This window comes from Berghia stephanieae, chromosome 3, assembly GCF_034508935.2.
Source record: "Berghia stephanieae isolate SIO BIC M18660-M18661 chromosome 3, UCSD_Bste_1.3, whole genome shotgun sequence".
Classification (NCBI taxonomy): Eukaryota; Metazoa; Mollusca; class Gastropoda; order Nudibranchia; family Aeolidiidae; genus Berghia; species Berghia stephanieae.
In genome coordinates, this window is record NC_088362.1 from 95,302,913 (window position 1) to 95,318,399 (window position 15,487).

Here is a 15,487-nt window from a genome sequence, read left to right on the forward strand (position 1 = left end):
AAAACGGAAAAAATTCAATTTAGAACCAATATGATTTTTCGATAGTTCTGTATTTCTCCCGTCAGAAGTAGGAATTCTACTTTTTTGGTTACGTTTACTTTGAAGCAAATGAAAATCAACTTAGATAAGGCAAAATAAAAAAGTAATATTCCATTTCTTAATGACGAAATACAAAAGCTGAGTGCTTTTTCGTTGTGGTATGATAGATGATCGGTGATAGATAAAGACTACATAAATAGATCGATAGATCGATAGATAGACAGACAGATAAACATGTAGATAGACAGACATACAAATATATAGATAGACAGAAAGATATAAAGATAGGTAGTTGGTAGATAGATATATAATATATAGATAGATAGATAGATAGATAGATAGATAGATAGATAGATAGATAGATAGATAGATAGATAGATAGATAGATAGATAGATAGATAGATAGATAGATAGATAGATAGATAAATAGATAAATAGATGGATCGATGGAAGGATGGATGGATGGATTGATTGATGGATGGATAGATAGTGATGTAGTTAGATAGACAGGTATGTATGTAATTAGGTAGGTAGATAAATAGATTGTTTATGATTTACCTTGGAGCAGGCCGTATTGAATCTTGGTACAGATTCTCTCATCCGTGTCTCCATATTCTTCAGGCCAACATGGGAATCCGAGTCTACTTCATTTATCCCAGGGATTAAGTCGCTATAACGTCTTGCCTGGAGAGAAATATAAAATAAAGAGTGAAATTATGGCAATATTTGTGTCAATAAAAAAATAAAAATCAACACTGAGAAACATCTTTAATTTCTTCAAAAAGCCACTCATACCAGCAGAACAGATATGAGAATATTTACCGTAACATTACACATACACTAAAAATTATCAAAGCAGCTGGAGCGCAAACCAATATGCAACACGAACGGGTACAGTTCTTATATCCTACGGACCATCAAAGGGAGGAAGCACCCACAGTGACAATTTCAACGAACCGTTAAAAATCTATTAATCCAAATGTTCGTTGTGACAGGCAGGAAGAATTATAAATTATGTAAACATCTACAGCGATGGCCACATTGTCTTTTTCGTATTAAGGCATTGAAATTGAACTTGGAATTTGTGACCCATCGTGTCACGGTGCCATTAGGTCACTGTGACCATTATGTCAAGATGACCTTCCTTCTTTAACCGTAAAGTTCTTTTTTCCAGGAAACGCATAATGCCAGTCTATTTTTCTTCCATTTTATCTGGTTCTTTGCCACGAGTGGCATCCAATTTCATTCCCCTCTTTTTCCACCACCCTGTGCCCTGTTGATATGGATACTCCATTCTCTCTCTCTCTCTCTCTCTCTCTCTCTCTCTCTCTCTCTCTCTCTCTCTCTCTCTCTCTCTCTCGATCTCTTTCTTTCCTTCCGGAGACCTTCCTAACCTAGACAAAGAATATTAAGTTCAAATCCAAATGGATATTACAGGAGGAGGATAAAATATCCGTCTTTTGAAATTGAGAACCATAGCTCAATCTCCTCAACCAAGACATTTGTTTTCATTCAAGTTGAATCATTCAAGCAAATGAAATTCAATGACAAACTTAGGTTCATCCCAGCATAACACCGTTTCCAGACTGTCGATCAACTTCATAAAACACCAGAATTTATATCATTAATTGCACTTCCTAATTCCTACAAAACAGAAATTAACATGTCGGTATCAGGAAGGAGTTTTCCTCAAAGTATAGCCTAATTGCTTTTTAAATCACATGACTTTTTCTAAATGGTTTTAATTATCAAAAATATTGTTATTAAAGATATCACATTGAAATGTTTTAAATACAAGGACTGAGTAGATATGATATTACACAAACACCCTAAGATCTTGTGACCCTACATAAGCAGTGCCTGTGACTTGCCCACCCATTGAGTGTGACCCTAAATGTGCAGTGGCTGTGACTTGGCCAACCACTGACTGTGACCCTAAATGTGCAGTGCCTGTGACTTGCCCACCCACTGACTGTGACCCTAAATGATCAGTGCCCATGACTTGCCACCCACTGACTGTGACCCTAAATGATCAGTACCTATGGCTTGCCACCCACTGACTGTGACCCTAAATGATCAGTGCCCATGACTTGCCACCCACTGACTGTGACCCTAAATGATCAGTGCCCATGACTTGCCACCCACTGACTGTGACCCTAAATGATCAGTGCCCATGACTTGCCACCCACTGACTGTGACCCTAAATGATCAGTGCCCATGACTTGCCACCCACTGACTGTGACCCTAAATGATCAGTGCCCATGACTTGCCACCCACTGACTGCGACCCTAAATGATCAGTACCTATGGCTTGCCACCCACTGACTGTGACCCTAAATGATCAGTGCCTATGACTTGCCACCCACTGACTGTGACCCTAAATGATCAGTGCCTATGACTTGCCACCCACTGACTGTGACCCTAAATGATCAGTGCCTATGACTTGCCACCCACTGACTGTGACCCTAAATGATCAGTGCCTATGACTTGCCACCCACTGACTGTGACCCTAAATGATCAGTGCCTATGACTTGCCACCCACTGACTGTGACCCTAAATGATCAGTGCCTATGACTTGCCACCCACTGACTGTGACCCTAAATGATCAGTGCCTATGACTTGCCACCCACTGACTGTGACCCTAAATGATCAGTGCCTATGACTTGCCACCCACTGACTGTGACCCTAAATGATCAGTGCCTATGACTTGCCACCCACTGACTGTGACCCTAAATGATCAGTGCCTATGACTTGCCACCCACTGACTGTGACCCTAAATGATCAGTGCCCATGACTTGCCACCCATTGACTGTGACCCTAAATGTGCAGTGACTGTGACTTGCCACCCACTGACTGTGACCCTAAATGAGCAGTGACTGTGACTTGCCACCCACTGACTGTGACCCTAAATGAGCAGTGACTGTGACTTGCCACCCACTGACTGTGACCCTAAATGATCAGTGCCCATGACTTGCCACCCACTGACTGTGACCCTAAATGAGCAGTGACTGTGACGTACCCACCCACTGACTGTGACCCTAAATGAGCAGTACCTGTGACTTGCTACCCACTGTGACCCTAAATGAGCAGTACCTGTGTCTTGCCCACCCACTGACTCGGACTACACTAGTCAATTACGTACTGCTTCATCGTCCAAGTTGTCGTGGAGATCTACGATGTTTCTAAAGAAAAGTACGGCATTGTTGGAACGTTCCTGTTCCCTTTTGACTGCAAGGAGACCACCCTGGACTTCATGTTCCGTCACTGGAGATGGAATTGAGTGGAAGAGGTAAGGGAAATAAGCGATGAAATACTGTATTCAAAGTGTATGGGTAATTTGGTGGAGTTTTGATTTCATGAAGGAAATGTGTATTGAGATTATGATATATTGATTTTTTTAAATTATATAATTTATTCTACAATAATTTGATTTTTTATACGTCAACGGTAATGATGATGATGATGATGATGATGATGATGATGATTATGATGTTGATGATTATGAGTGGTAGTAGCAATAGTAGTAGTAGTAGTAGTAGTAGTAGTAGTAGTAGTAGTAGTAGTAGTAGTAGTAGTAGTAGTAGTAGTAGTAGTAGTAGTAAGAGTAGTAGTAGTAGTAGTAGTAGTAGTAGTAGTAGTAGTAGTAGTAGTAGTAGTAGTAGTAGTAGTAGTAGTAGGTAGTGAAGTTGTTCATAATTGAAATGGTGATAGAGATGTTGAGCATACTCTTGGTTTGTTATTTCTGTATTTCATTTTTATTGTTTCCAAAGTAAAATTTCCGTATCTTTAACCAAATCATCATAGAGGCTCTAGCCCATGACCAATAAATATAAACACGAATACCTTTCAACCTCCTGTGACATTAGCTTAACAATGATCATACGTACCAGATCTATATAAATATCTGCTGTCCTCCTCTGAGATGTCGCCGTGGGCCATGGCTAGCTGGGCTCCCAGCCGGATGAGACCTCGTAGATCAGACTCAACCTGCGACCAATCTCTCTGTGTTAATTCTGGAATGAAATTCATTTAAATTTGAGGTATGTGTGTATAAATATATCCTCTTCGTTACGATAATGTTTGGAAATTTGATATTCGTTATTATTATAATGTGTTAAAGTCAAAAGTAATGGGAGGTCTCATTAATTTTGATACAGAGTCTAGCTGACAGATCTAACACTAAAAGTTATAAGCTGAACTTTAGGTGGGATAGCTGCATTTTTATGCCGCCGACTAAGGAACAGAAAACTTTAGCCCGTTCAATACCTCGTAAGAACGCCGTGTAATTATATATAAATTAATGAGAAATTGTTTGTGTTCTGTTGACACTCTAATAACTGAGCTTAAGCTTCCTGGACTTAAAGATCCTTTGGAATTACGTACGCATTTATGGCACGTATCATTCATGGAGTCCGTCCTAGGCTGAGTCGGGGTTGGTAAACCAATAATATTATAGAATCAAATACATGGGCCAAATATCTATAGATGCAAAATTCCAGGATTTCTGAGTGAAGATACTGGTTGGCGGTCACCAACCTACAAGAAAAAATAATTTTAAATTGAGCTTTTATATAGGGCAATATCCATTAAACGTGCTCAAAGCGCTTTACAAGGGGTCCCTGGCCAACAGCAACACTTAACATCTAGGAAGGGAAATGACGCCTGTTATGTTATATTACAATTTTTTGGGGGGACAAAGACAACGCTGTTAACGGCCAGGTACTCATTTTACACCTGAGTACGGTGAGAGAATGTTAGTAAAGAGCCTTTTCCAAGGACTCAACTATGCGCCGAGCGAGGCTCGAATCCAGGACCTTCCGATCTGAAAGCGAGTGTCATACGACAAGACCACATAGCCACAAGAGTCTTATCAAACTTTCTGACGGACAAGTATTCTTCTTTTGTTCGTGTTGTTTGTTTAGCGGTATCGGTTTCGACAGAACAAGGTTTAGTTCGGAGGGAAGATTTTAAAACGCGAGGCGGTTTTCTCTGCATGATTTGTTGATACGCATAGAGTGCAGTGAAGTCAAATCAGTCGCTATTGCAATGGGACTTACAAATGTAGAAAATGAGATTGAGAGTCTCTGGCCAGTGAGTCTGCCAAGATTGTCAAAAGATAAAACACACACCAAAATGTACATCCAAACTTACCGCTGCATTTGTTGACTTCTAGCAGTCTCTGAGTGTGAGGGGTCACATTCTGATCAACTACGTAACAACAATCTAGTAACGTGACGTCATGGGCATTGGTCACGAGGTTCTCACGCAAGGCTTCAAACGTCAGGCGTGGTATGGCTGCTGGAACTGGAATGAATCCGTAACGTTGACCGACAAGGGCCTGAAAATTATAGAAATAACAATCAAAGGTACCCTAAAGCCTGCTATCGTAACAGCTTACTAATATAATTTTCATACCTGTATTATTCTATATATTATAATCTTCGATTGAACCCCCACTTTCAACATTCTAAGCTTACCAATACTTATTCAAACCCCATTTGAGTATTAGTGAAGGCTGACAGAGTCGACCTTACCTTAGCCCCCCCCCCCCCCCCTCACCCCCGTGCTTTGACACACTGTGCCGTCCAGATTCGCCATTCCTCTCTGTCCTGTGCTGCCATGTATGCCATGCACGTCCCATGTTAGCTTCCTGGTTTTAAAGTCTCTATCGACACTTACTTTCCACATCGTCTTTGGTCGAGCCTTTGAGAAATCCGCGACATTAAACCGAAATCCTTATTTCTATTGAAATTCTGCCCTGCGAGTCCGTGATTAAAATGTAAATATCCAAAACATGTTACAGGTTTGTGTTGAGAATATGGCTATTAAGCTTAAGTGCTTGCCAACAAACTTCGCGGCGTTTGTGTGTGATGAACCCGTGACCTCAAGAAGTCGTGGAGAGCGGCTCAATATAGGGAATGAGATTAGCGGAAGAGTAGCGTCCTTTGATTGGACGTCACCCATAGTCTGTGAAGTCACCGGCGGAAAAGTTATTAGAGAGAGAACGTCATGTTGGTTGTGCGCATGCGTCTCTCGTCCTCGCTTCCGATGAAAGCGGCTTGAGACACTTCAAAACCAAATTGACGTTCTCTCTGTAAGGTGACGTCCAATCAAGGGACGCTACTCTTCCGTTAATCTCATTCCCTATAGACAAAGAGTTTAAAACCACTTTTTTGGAGTGCTGGATAGACAGTAAAGTCACGGTCTCCTCGGACAGGCGTAGATGTTGTACCACTAAGGTCACGGGTTCGAGCCGCGAAATTTTTATTCTCTATTTTCTTCTGGCACTTTCCTACTCTTCATTTCTTGTTGTTATCAACATTAGTGCCTGCTCCACTCACTTTTCTGAATCATAATTATTTTAGTAGCATGATGTATCGGCAGATTCTAATGATTACTGGACGTAAAAGACTGAGGACGACTGATAATATTTATTGACGACCAACATAATATATTTAGACTAGAAAATAGGTCGTCATCACTTTGAAACCAGATGATTAATTACACAAGGTTTTACACTTCCAATGAGATTGGAACCAGATTTTTAACATCACATTCTTTTAAAAACTGTATAAATTTACTTACAGCAAAGTTTGGTCCAATGGATAGATCACGACAGTGTTCTAGTTCAGTCATACACATGTCCGTTACCGAATGGTCATTGGCCGCCTCTACGGGGATTCCCCATCGCATATCAACAGCCTGCCCAAATGTTCAAAATAAGCTAAATCATTTTTTTTAAAACTTTAGCAAACGTTTTAAATGGAAATCTTTCCCTTAATTGTTATCAAATTAAAACAATGTGGAATCAAAAATGCATTATTCATTAAACATAACCCAGTCATCACTTTCTTCGATGGCCATATTACAGACAGAAAAGAAAGAAAACCAACCAAGAGAAGTCAAGGTTTAGAATGAACGTAAAATTCAAGGGTGTGGCAATATTCACATATTCAACAGATTTCCAAAGCAAGAATTTGTTCCAAAAAAAATATTCCAAATATATCGATAAGATAAGATTATCCGCATCTTTTTCAAACATATCAAATCTGGGACTTCCTTGAAGTTTTGGATGTCAAATCTTTTTGACCAGTTAATTTCATCATAAATTATCGATATATCTAGCGTAATTGCTTTTCGAACAAAAATAAAAAGGTGTTTTATCACCGCACGGCTGTTTGGTCAGAAGCAAATTGATAATGAGTGAAATTTTGATTTGAAAGATATCAAGTCTAAGTCTTAAATTTTCAAATATTATTACTCTGACCAAAGTAGACCGTCGGTAATAGTAAATAAAGTACTAGTAAAATGTAAATATTAGGATACATAGCATAAATAATATTATGTCCTAAGCCGCTACATGCAAGGTTTGATTTTATTCTTAATTTTCATCAGAGGGCTGTTGGTTGCAAACTCGCAATCAAAGGGACTAGTTTTGATTCACGTGATTGGGTAGCTGGGTCTATATGATCTATAGGAAAGTATTTCGCGATAGATTAGCGTCTTATCCAAAGGATAGCAGGCAATTTATATTGTATGTTTAACGCTATGGAAACAATGATAAACCCGTGAGCCTTATCGTTGTGAATGACTACTCTTATTCTTTCATTACATCTTTCATTTTCCCCCTTGAGATCAGTTACAACTAGACGATGTTGTCTTTGACATTGACCTTGACCTGCCTGGGTAGGATGAACGAAATTGTAGGATTTTGAATAAATAAATTCAAATAAATTTAAACATTTATTTCATACTTACGTGAAAATCAACTCCATATTTCTCCCGACAGTATTTTCTGAGTTTGGGATAGACATTCATTGCTAAAGCATTTCTCTCCTCAATGAAGTCTGTGGAAAGCGATTTTTAACATAATGCTTAAAATGTATCTGATACAAACCATACAAGTAATCATAACGTAAATTGATAAAGCTGTCAATTTTGTTTCTGCACTAATTTTTTCCGAAAATGTTATTGAAATCAGTAGGCCTAAAAAAAGACATCCCCTCATGAAAGTAACAACCAATTTTCTGAACTAAATGTCGTGTCAATGTGCCAAGCAATGTTGAACATCTTTTTGAGTGCCCAAATGAAGGTCGCAAAATTCTCCCAAAGTCAAGATAGTTGTAAAACAATGGCTGTCACTGCCTAGTAATGTGATTATCTTTCTGATACAGACATCGCTTTTATATTATACTCTTTTTTGAAAATGGCGGTTGGAAGAGAAAATATTGCTAAATGCATATCTTGCATTTTATATATTCTTCCATTAACTCACCTGTAAAAGTGGAACTGATAAAGACCTTGACGACCTTTGACTTTATCTTGGGGATTTCATCCAAGGGCAGACAACCCTTGAGGATATTATCCACCACTTCCTTGTCCTTCTCATTGAGATGACCATAGCGATATTTCATCTCGGCCTGTCGACGACTTTCATCTGTGATGTTACTGGGTGTCTCCACGTCCTCTATGTGGCGGTATCGTAGAGACTCTGGAATCAGAGGTTAAAATGATGATAATCTGAAAACATTGGTGATTTGTAAGAGTTAAAAACGCGTGAGCATTTATATAGCACAATATCCATTAAACGTGCTCAAAGCGCTTTACAAGGGGTTCCTAACCAACAGCAGCACTTAACATGTAAGGCGATACATGACGCCTGTGAGGCGATATCACATTTTTTTTTTCGAACAGAGTCAACGCTGCTAACGGCCTGGTACTCATTTTCAATCTGAGTACGGAGAGAGAATGTGAATAAAGAGCCTTTTCCAATGACTCACCTATGCGCTGGGACTCGAACCCTGGACCTTCCGATCCCAAAAGAGAGAGTCATACCACTAGACCACATAGCCTCATAATTATGGTGTATGAAGGTTAATAAAGATTGATCGGTTTTACATTGGCAAAATGCATTTTTTACAATTTGGCCACGAGACTTTTACTTCATTAATCAATCCATTAAAATGACCACCTTACGGTCAAAAGGTCTCAGCAAGAAACTCCAAAGAAGACTTCCGGTTTTCTTAAACTTGACAAGTCGGCGATCGATCGATATTTGAAGTAAAACTTTTCTGGACCAAACGTGACAAATTGGGGATCAGGGCACTGGTGTAGGATAAAAATCGGATTAGGTGTGTATAAAACAGTCCCAGAAAAAGCAGAAAGGAAAGTAGATACAAGTGACAGACATTCCTAAACATCAGTCTGGCATAGTTTCACACCTACATGTTATAGATATCCTAAATTTTCATATTGTAGCACAGTGCGTGGTAATTAAATTACTAATGGATTGATGCTATTCAAATATGTGTCCCTTCGCCTCAAAACGGTATTAAGTCGGGTTGGTTAAGATGTTGAAAATTGAATTTATAGCCAGAAATATCAGACTTGTGTTGAGTTTGTATGTTTTATTGAGGAGAATGGATAGCATATTGTAGGGTGCTAATGCCAACAATTTATATTTTGAACAGTTTAACATTTAATTCGGCTTTTAAGCATCTGGTTCGTTCCGACATAATACCGTTTTGAGACGATGGGTCACATATGATAGATTTTATGCTTAAATTATTAAATTATTGTTTTGTTTTATTTGCATATTGTAAAGCGCCTCTGAGCACTTGGTGGATCTAGGCGCTATATAAATTCATTCATTCATATTCATTAATTTATTCTTTTCAGGTGTGACAATTATAGACAACAATCCATCTATAGTTCAGGTAAATCTTTTCTATCCAAAATGATCGAGAATGTTTGGCGGCCACTTTGAGGTTATCCTAATCGGGTAACATTTCTCTGACTTGTATGAAAATTATAAGTTTTGCCCGGAGTGGATCACAATAGAATATTTTGAAAACGACTCGTGAATGTATCCTGTACCACATCAGCAGATGATCTCCTATGAAAATAACGGCTTTATACCTGCTATAATCAATCTTATATAGATAGGCGGGGTTCATTTAGCTCTTCCGTCAAGAGAGCGTTAACAGCCACGTGACACTGGCTTCAATTAAACTCGATTTGCGTCGGCGTTACTGCCCGCTTGGTGAAAACGGACAAGTTTGCGGTTATAACTAGATTAAATAATAGATTATTTCTTTTAGGAAATCCAAATTTTCTGGTTGGCGCCTGATGTAAAATGGGAGGTTTTAATATAATAAATATGTGCATAAGATGAACATTTTGGTCACTTGTTTGTTTTTGTTGTTATTGTTGTTGTTGTGTTGCTTTATATATTTTTTACTTGGGGGGAGGGGGTTCAGGGGTTGTTGGATTTTTTTCTTTTGTTTGTTTGGGTTTTTTTTCGGGGGGGGGGGGGGCGGATCTTTTTTTCGTTTTTGAAAAAGACAATGAATAAATTTAATACGTGGTGTCCATTAAGTATTTCCCTGTTTCATAACATCTTTATCAGACAAACATTAGACCTATATTTTAATCAAGGACCTACGAATGCATAAATGCTTGACATTCTGTTTACCATTATCTTTTACTCAATGGGCCTCAGTATGGTTCCCATGCCTACCTATTAGCGAATTCAATTATTTTTTTAGTTCTTTCGTGAGTTTAGGAGCTTTTGTGGCGTGATGGATTCAATAACAGCTCTTTTATTTCGTGGTAAGCATCCCGACATCTGGTATGGGAGCTGAATAAACAATATTTTATTTATTTTAAAAAATTAAAAATTAAAAATTTAAACAATGGGGCAGCGTGGCTCAGTGGTACGGTCTTTGCTTCCTACCCGAAAGTTACCGAGTTCAATCACCCGCCGCTGCGTTGTGTGGCCTTGAGCAAATCACTTCGCCCTCGCTCACTTTGCGGCGCTGCTCTGCGGCTGACGCCTGGGTTATTCCAGTCTTCCCTTGTAATAGACCCTACGACAAATTTCCCCTTGGGGATGAATAAAGGGAATTTTAATTTTATTTATTTTATTTTTATTTATTATTCATGTATCTGATGTAAAAAAATATATATATCTGATAGGAGAAAAATTCATAGGAACAAAGGCATGGCGATCCAGGCGGCCGGCAACTCAGGCATTCTTTCCCAATCCATCTATCTGGAGAAAAGTGCCGTTTAGAATTCGTCTGTAGTGTTTCATTCACCCTGTTTTGTTGATAGAGGGGAAACCCGAGACGTCCGTTTTATCTGTTTTCCTATATTAAATTGAAGCTTACGTACAATTTCACATTGTTATTTATTTAGAAATTTGTGAACAGTCTGTCTCCAAGAAGGTTGAAAAATGTCTTACTGGAAAATGATCTATGGTTCATATTCATGAAGATGGAATGCAGCATAAAATTCTAGCCTATCTAAATGGACGTTCACAATACTTACGGAATAATAGTCACGGAAAAGAAAGTTTGCCCTAAAATTCTCTTGTAAATCTAATCTGCCAATACCAAATAATACTTTGCGTCTCACCAAATTTAGAATACCCGTTTTAGTATTTCATTGGATTTTTTTAAAAAATCATTTTAATATCCTGTACTGGTTTGCCAAGCTGGGCTATGAAACTAGGCTGAGCAACTTTTGGCGATTTCGTTTCATGCAATCACATAAGCATTCTTCCGCCTGGACAAATGGGTAGAATGGGACAAGACAGCAAACGATGCCCTCCAGCCCCCAACAGAAAAGCTCCCAGCAGGCACAGACCTCAAGAGAAAAGACTGGGTGGCGTTGAACAGAGCTAGAGCAAAGGTGGGAAACACCGCCACCAACCTCTTTAAATGAAAAATCTCACCGGGCACTGAATGCCCATGCGGTCACCCCAGACAGACCATGGACCACATCCTGTCCGAATGCTCGCGGGACCTCACTGCACCAATGCTGACCTGAGGGTATGCAACCAGACTGCCCGGGACTGGCTGACTCACTGGCGCGACAAGATATGATGATGATGATGATGATTGGGGTGATGTAATTAACGTCAATGACCAATGGTCATAAATGCATGGCTTTTTTTATATAAGATGCAAATATCTATAATAGTTTTAGAATAAAACGTCTTTGAAATCAGGAAAAAAAACTTGATGGACACCACGTATAATAGAACATAAACGCCAAAGAAGACAAAGGGAGTCATTTCAATGGCCTTGGCATTCCGAAGATAATTAAATGAATTATTGACAGCATTAACTTCTCAAAGCTAAAAGCTTTGTGCTCTTGTTGTGTGGCACTCGCCGTCGGACCGGTTAGTCCGTGGTTCGAGTCTCAGTGTGGGCGGCGTAAAGTTGAGTGGTGGAAAAAGGCCTTTTACTCGCATTCTCTCACCAAATCAGTAGAGGCCGGTAACAGTTTTGTCTCTGTCAGATACATTAAGGTGACTTTTAAATTAAAAGTCTTCCGAGACTTTAAGGACGTCTCAGGTAGAAGACTTTTTGTCACTCGTGGGTCTCACTATAACCTATCGATGTCTGTTCTGACCAATACAAACAAAGGTGCTGGCTACTGCATGAAAAGTATTAGCGGGACTTGAACCCGAAACCCCCGAGTGAACGTACATTGCCTTATCCACTATCACTCCCAATGGCGTGGATGCTTACAGATATGACGTAAGACGGCAAGTTGTATTGTAGGCAAGCAGAGAGAACAATACAAGGGTGGGGGGGGGGGGAAGGTGAATCAGTCTCGGGTCTCTGGTTCGATCCTCAGCCGAGGCAGGCTGATTCTTTTTTAGGATGTTTTTCTTTTCTTGTATTTTTATTTCCGCAATGTTTTGTCACTGTTTCATACACAAAACTCTATCTTACACCAGTGTTTGCTCCCTGTTTTGTTACTTTATGACAGGGAAAATTAATTTCATTTGACCTGTCAGGAAATACATGTAGCAATATGAAATGTACGAGGATGGTTTTCCTTCTATATATTATAATAGTTTATATTCGGCGAAGTGGCCGAGTGGTAAAGGCATTGCACTGCGTGATCCGAATGACTCAGGTTCGAGCCCCGCTTCAGGCACTTTGGTTTTTTTCCTTGAGCAAGATTATTAACCCCCAATTTGTTCACTTGGACAACATGGGTGATTCCTGTTGACATCAGACATCTTGTTTGATGAATTATCTATATTCCTGCGTGGAATGCTTTGGCGACGATGTCTCATGATGTCGTGGCGCAAAAGGCATAATTTTTTTTTATCCAATTATTAAGGGAATGCGTTAGTCACCGATTTCGTCCCTTAGTTGTGTCCAATATAGTGAATACTATTATACGGACAACTGAGACGTAAACATTTCTTGAGGCTTGACGGTTTCTCCTAGTGGACGAAAATCACAAATGAAATTCTCACACCAACCGTCGCCATTGTAAACATATAGATAGTATGCGCTTGGCTAAGAAGCTCATAACATTGCCATCCGGAAGTATAACGGACTAGCACACAAAACTGTGTGTATCCATGAACGTTTATAGTCGGGTTAATACAGTTCAGTTAGCATTAGTCATAAACGCGGATGGCAAAAAACAAAAACAAAGACCTGAGTGTTGTCATCTTCGAACTATCTATAGCCTGACACAAGAACCGCAGCCATCGTTATGTTATAGATAGTATGCAGATGACGTCACTCAGGCCTTTGTTATTGTTTTTGTCATCCGCGTCTGTGAGTTGTTCTCACTTTAACCAGACTATAGATAGAATGCGCTTGGCCAAGGAGTTCACAACATTGCCATTCGGAAGTGTAACGGACCAACACACAAACTCTGTGTAACCATGAACTTTTATAGTCTGGTTAATACAGTTTAGTGAGAACAACTCACAAACGCGGATGGCAAAAACAATAACAAAGGCCTGAGTGACGTCATCTTCGAACTATCTATAAAAGTTCATGGTTACACAGAGTTTTTGTGTTGGTCCGTTATACTTCCGGATGGCAATGTTGTGAACTCCTTGGCCAAGCGCATTCTATCTATAGATAGTATGCAGATTACGTCACTCAGGCCTTTGTTATTGTTTTTGCCATCCGCGTTTGTGAGTTGATCTCACTAATTTGTATTAACCAGACTATAAAAGTTCATGGTTACACAGAGTTTGTGTGTTGGTCCGTTATACTTCCGGATGGCAATGTTGTGAACTCCTTGGCCAAGCGCATTCTATCTATAGCCTGACACTGAAATCCAAAAGGACTGGCAGTTTGACGTCATTATTTAGATTTGTGTAGCGTCCAGTGAGTTGTCGTTAGTAGAGCTCAAGGAAACAAGTTATTTCATTGGTTGAACTATTGAATACAACTCACAATTTGTTTTCTTTTGTGGCAAAAGACTGGCCTTTTGACGTCATTTTTTGGTCAGTGTCAGGCCATAAGTTTACGATGGCTCCGCACCAACACATGCGCAATAATCCACAAGGCTTAGATGACAGTCCCGTGTATTTCCGTCCTTGTAATTATAATTATTATTTAGTCACTCATCAAGGGAATGAATTAAAACAACAAAGTGCGACATTGATACAAATTCTATTTCAATCCGTGTGTGGGATAAACTGAGTAAAGGTCTTTGAGCACATTTAGTGGATGTTGCGCTATATAAATGTTCTAATTTTGTTGGGTTTTAAACTAGTCGAAATTACTTCATCGCGTCAAGGTGACACATGTTAGGACTGATTCCTACGAATAAAACCATGAAAAGGTTGCTTGAACCCTTCAAAATACTTGCTATAATTTACATTGTTATCTGTTTGAAAAATAGACTATTACACAATGCGTATACATTCTGGTACGTTATTCACCAAATATCGTGGAAGCACTGTGTGTGTGTATGTGTGTATGTGTGTGTGTTTGTAAGTGCGTGTGGGTAAGTGTAAGTGTGTAAGTGTATGTGTTTGTTTTTGTTTTGTGTTGTTTTGTTGTGTTTTTGTTGTTTCATTGTTGTTTTTTTTTTCTTTGTTTTTTCTTTTTTTTTTGTTTGTTTTTTTGTTAATTTGTTTTGTTTCGTTTTGTTTTGGGGTTTGTTTTTTTTTTTTTTTTTGTTTGCTTGTATTGTTGTTTGTTTGGTTTTGGTTTTCTGGGGGGGGGGGGGGGTTGTTTGTTTATGCTTTTGTTTTGTTGTGGCTGTTATTTTTTTTCTTTAATTGTCGTTGGTGGGGGGGGGGGGGGGGGGGGGGGATTTACCCAAAAAATTCCAAGGCATTGATAATACAATGTGACAACCCTCAGCTCGACAAAAATCAAGCGACTGTTTTAAATCATTAGAGAGCCAGAATAATGAAGTCATTTACATAGAAATAAATCATTTTGAACGGCCCTATAATGAACAACATTTCTAACGTCCGCCCTTTATCGAATGTAAAGTGGGAAAGGCACACACTATTAACATTAACAAACTTTGTAGTATGTTATATTGAATATGAAAACAAAATATGAAGTCTTCCCTTGAATTATGCCATAAAGATAAATTACCCGATTGTGGTTGTATAAGGGGGGTTTATGTTTGATTTTTTACAGTTTCTTTGGGGTTTTTTC

General features: G+C 39.1%; 1 protein-coding gene across 2 annotated transcripts in view; it reads right to left on the reverse strand.

Annotated features, from left to right (window-relative positions):
- Positions 1 to 15,487, reverse strand: part of LOC144968897 (NACHT and WD repeat domain-containing protein 2-like) — a 58,471-nt gene that overhangs the window by 29,831 nt on the left and 13,153 nt on the right. For both annotated transcript variants that reach the window (XM_078907723.1, XM_078907724.1), the window contains 7 exons: positions 8,314 to 8,529; positions 7,797 to 7,885; positions 6,624 to 6,740; positions 5,190 to 5,376; positions 3,926 to 4,051; positions 3,181 to 3,302; positions 598 to 723 (listed from right to left, as the gene is read on the reverse strand). In XM_078907723.1, coding sequence (XP_078763849.1) covers positions 598 to 723; positions 3,181 to 3,302; positions 3,926 to 4,051; positions 5,190 to 5,376; positions 6,624 to 6,740; positions 7,797 to 7,885; positions 8,314 to 8,529 — 983 coding nt within the window. The remainder of the gene's footprint in view (positions 1 to 597; positions 724 to 3,180; positions 3,303 to 3,925; positions 4,052 to 5,189; positions 5,377 to 6,623; positions 6,741 to 7,796; positions 7,886 to 8,313; positions 8,530 to 15,487) is intronic.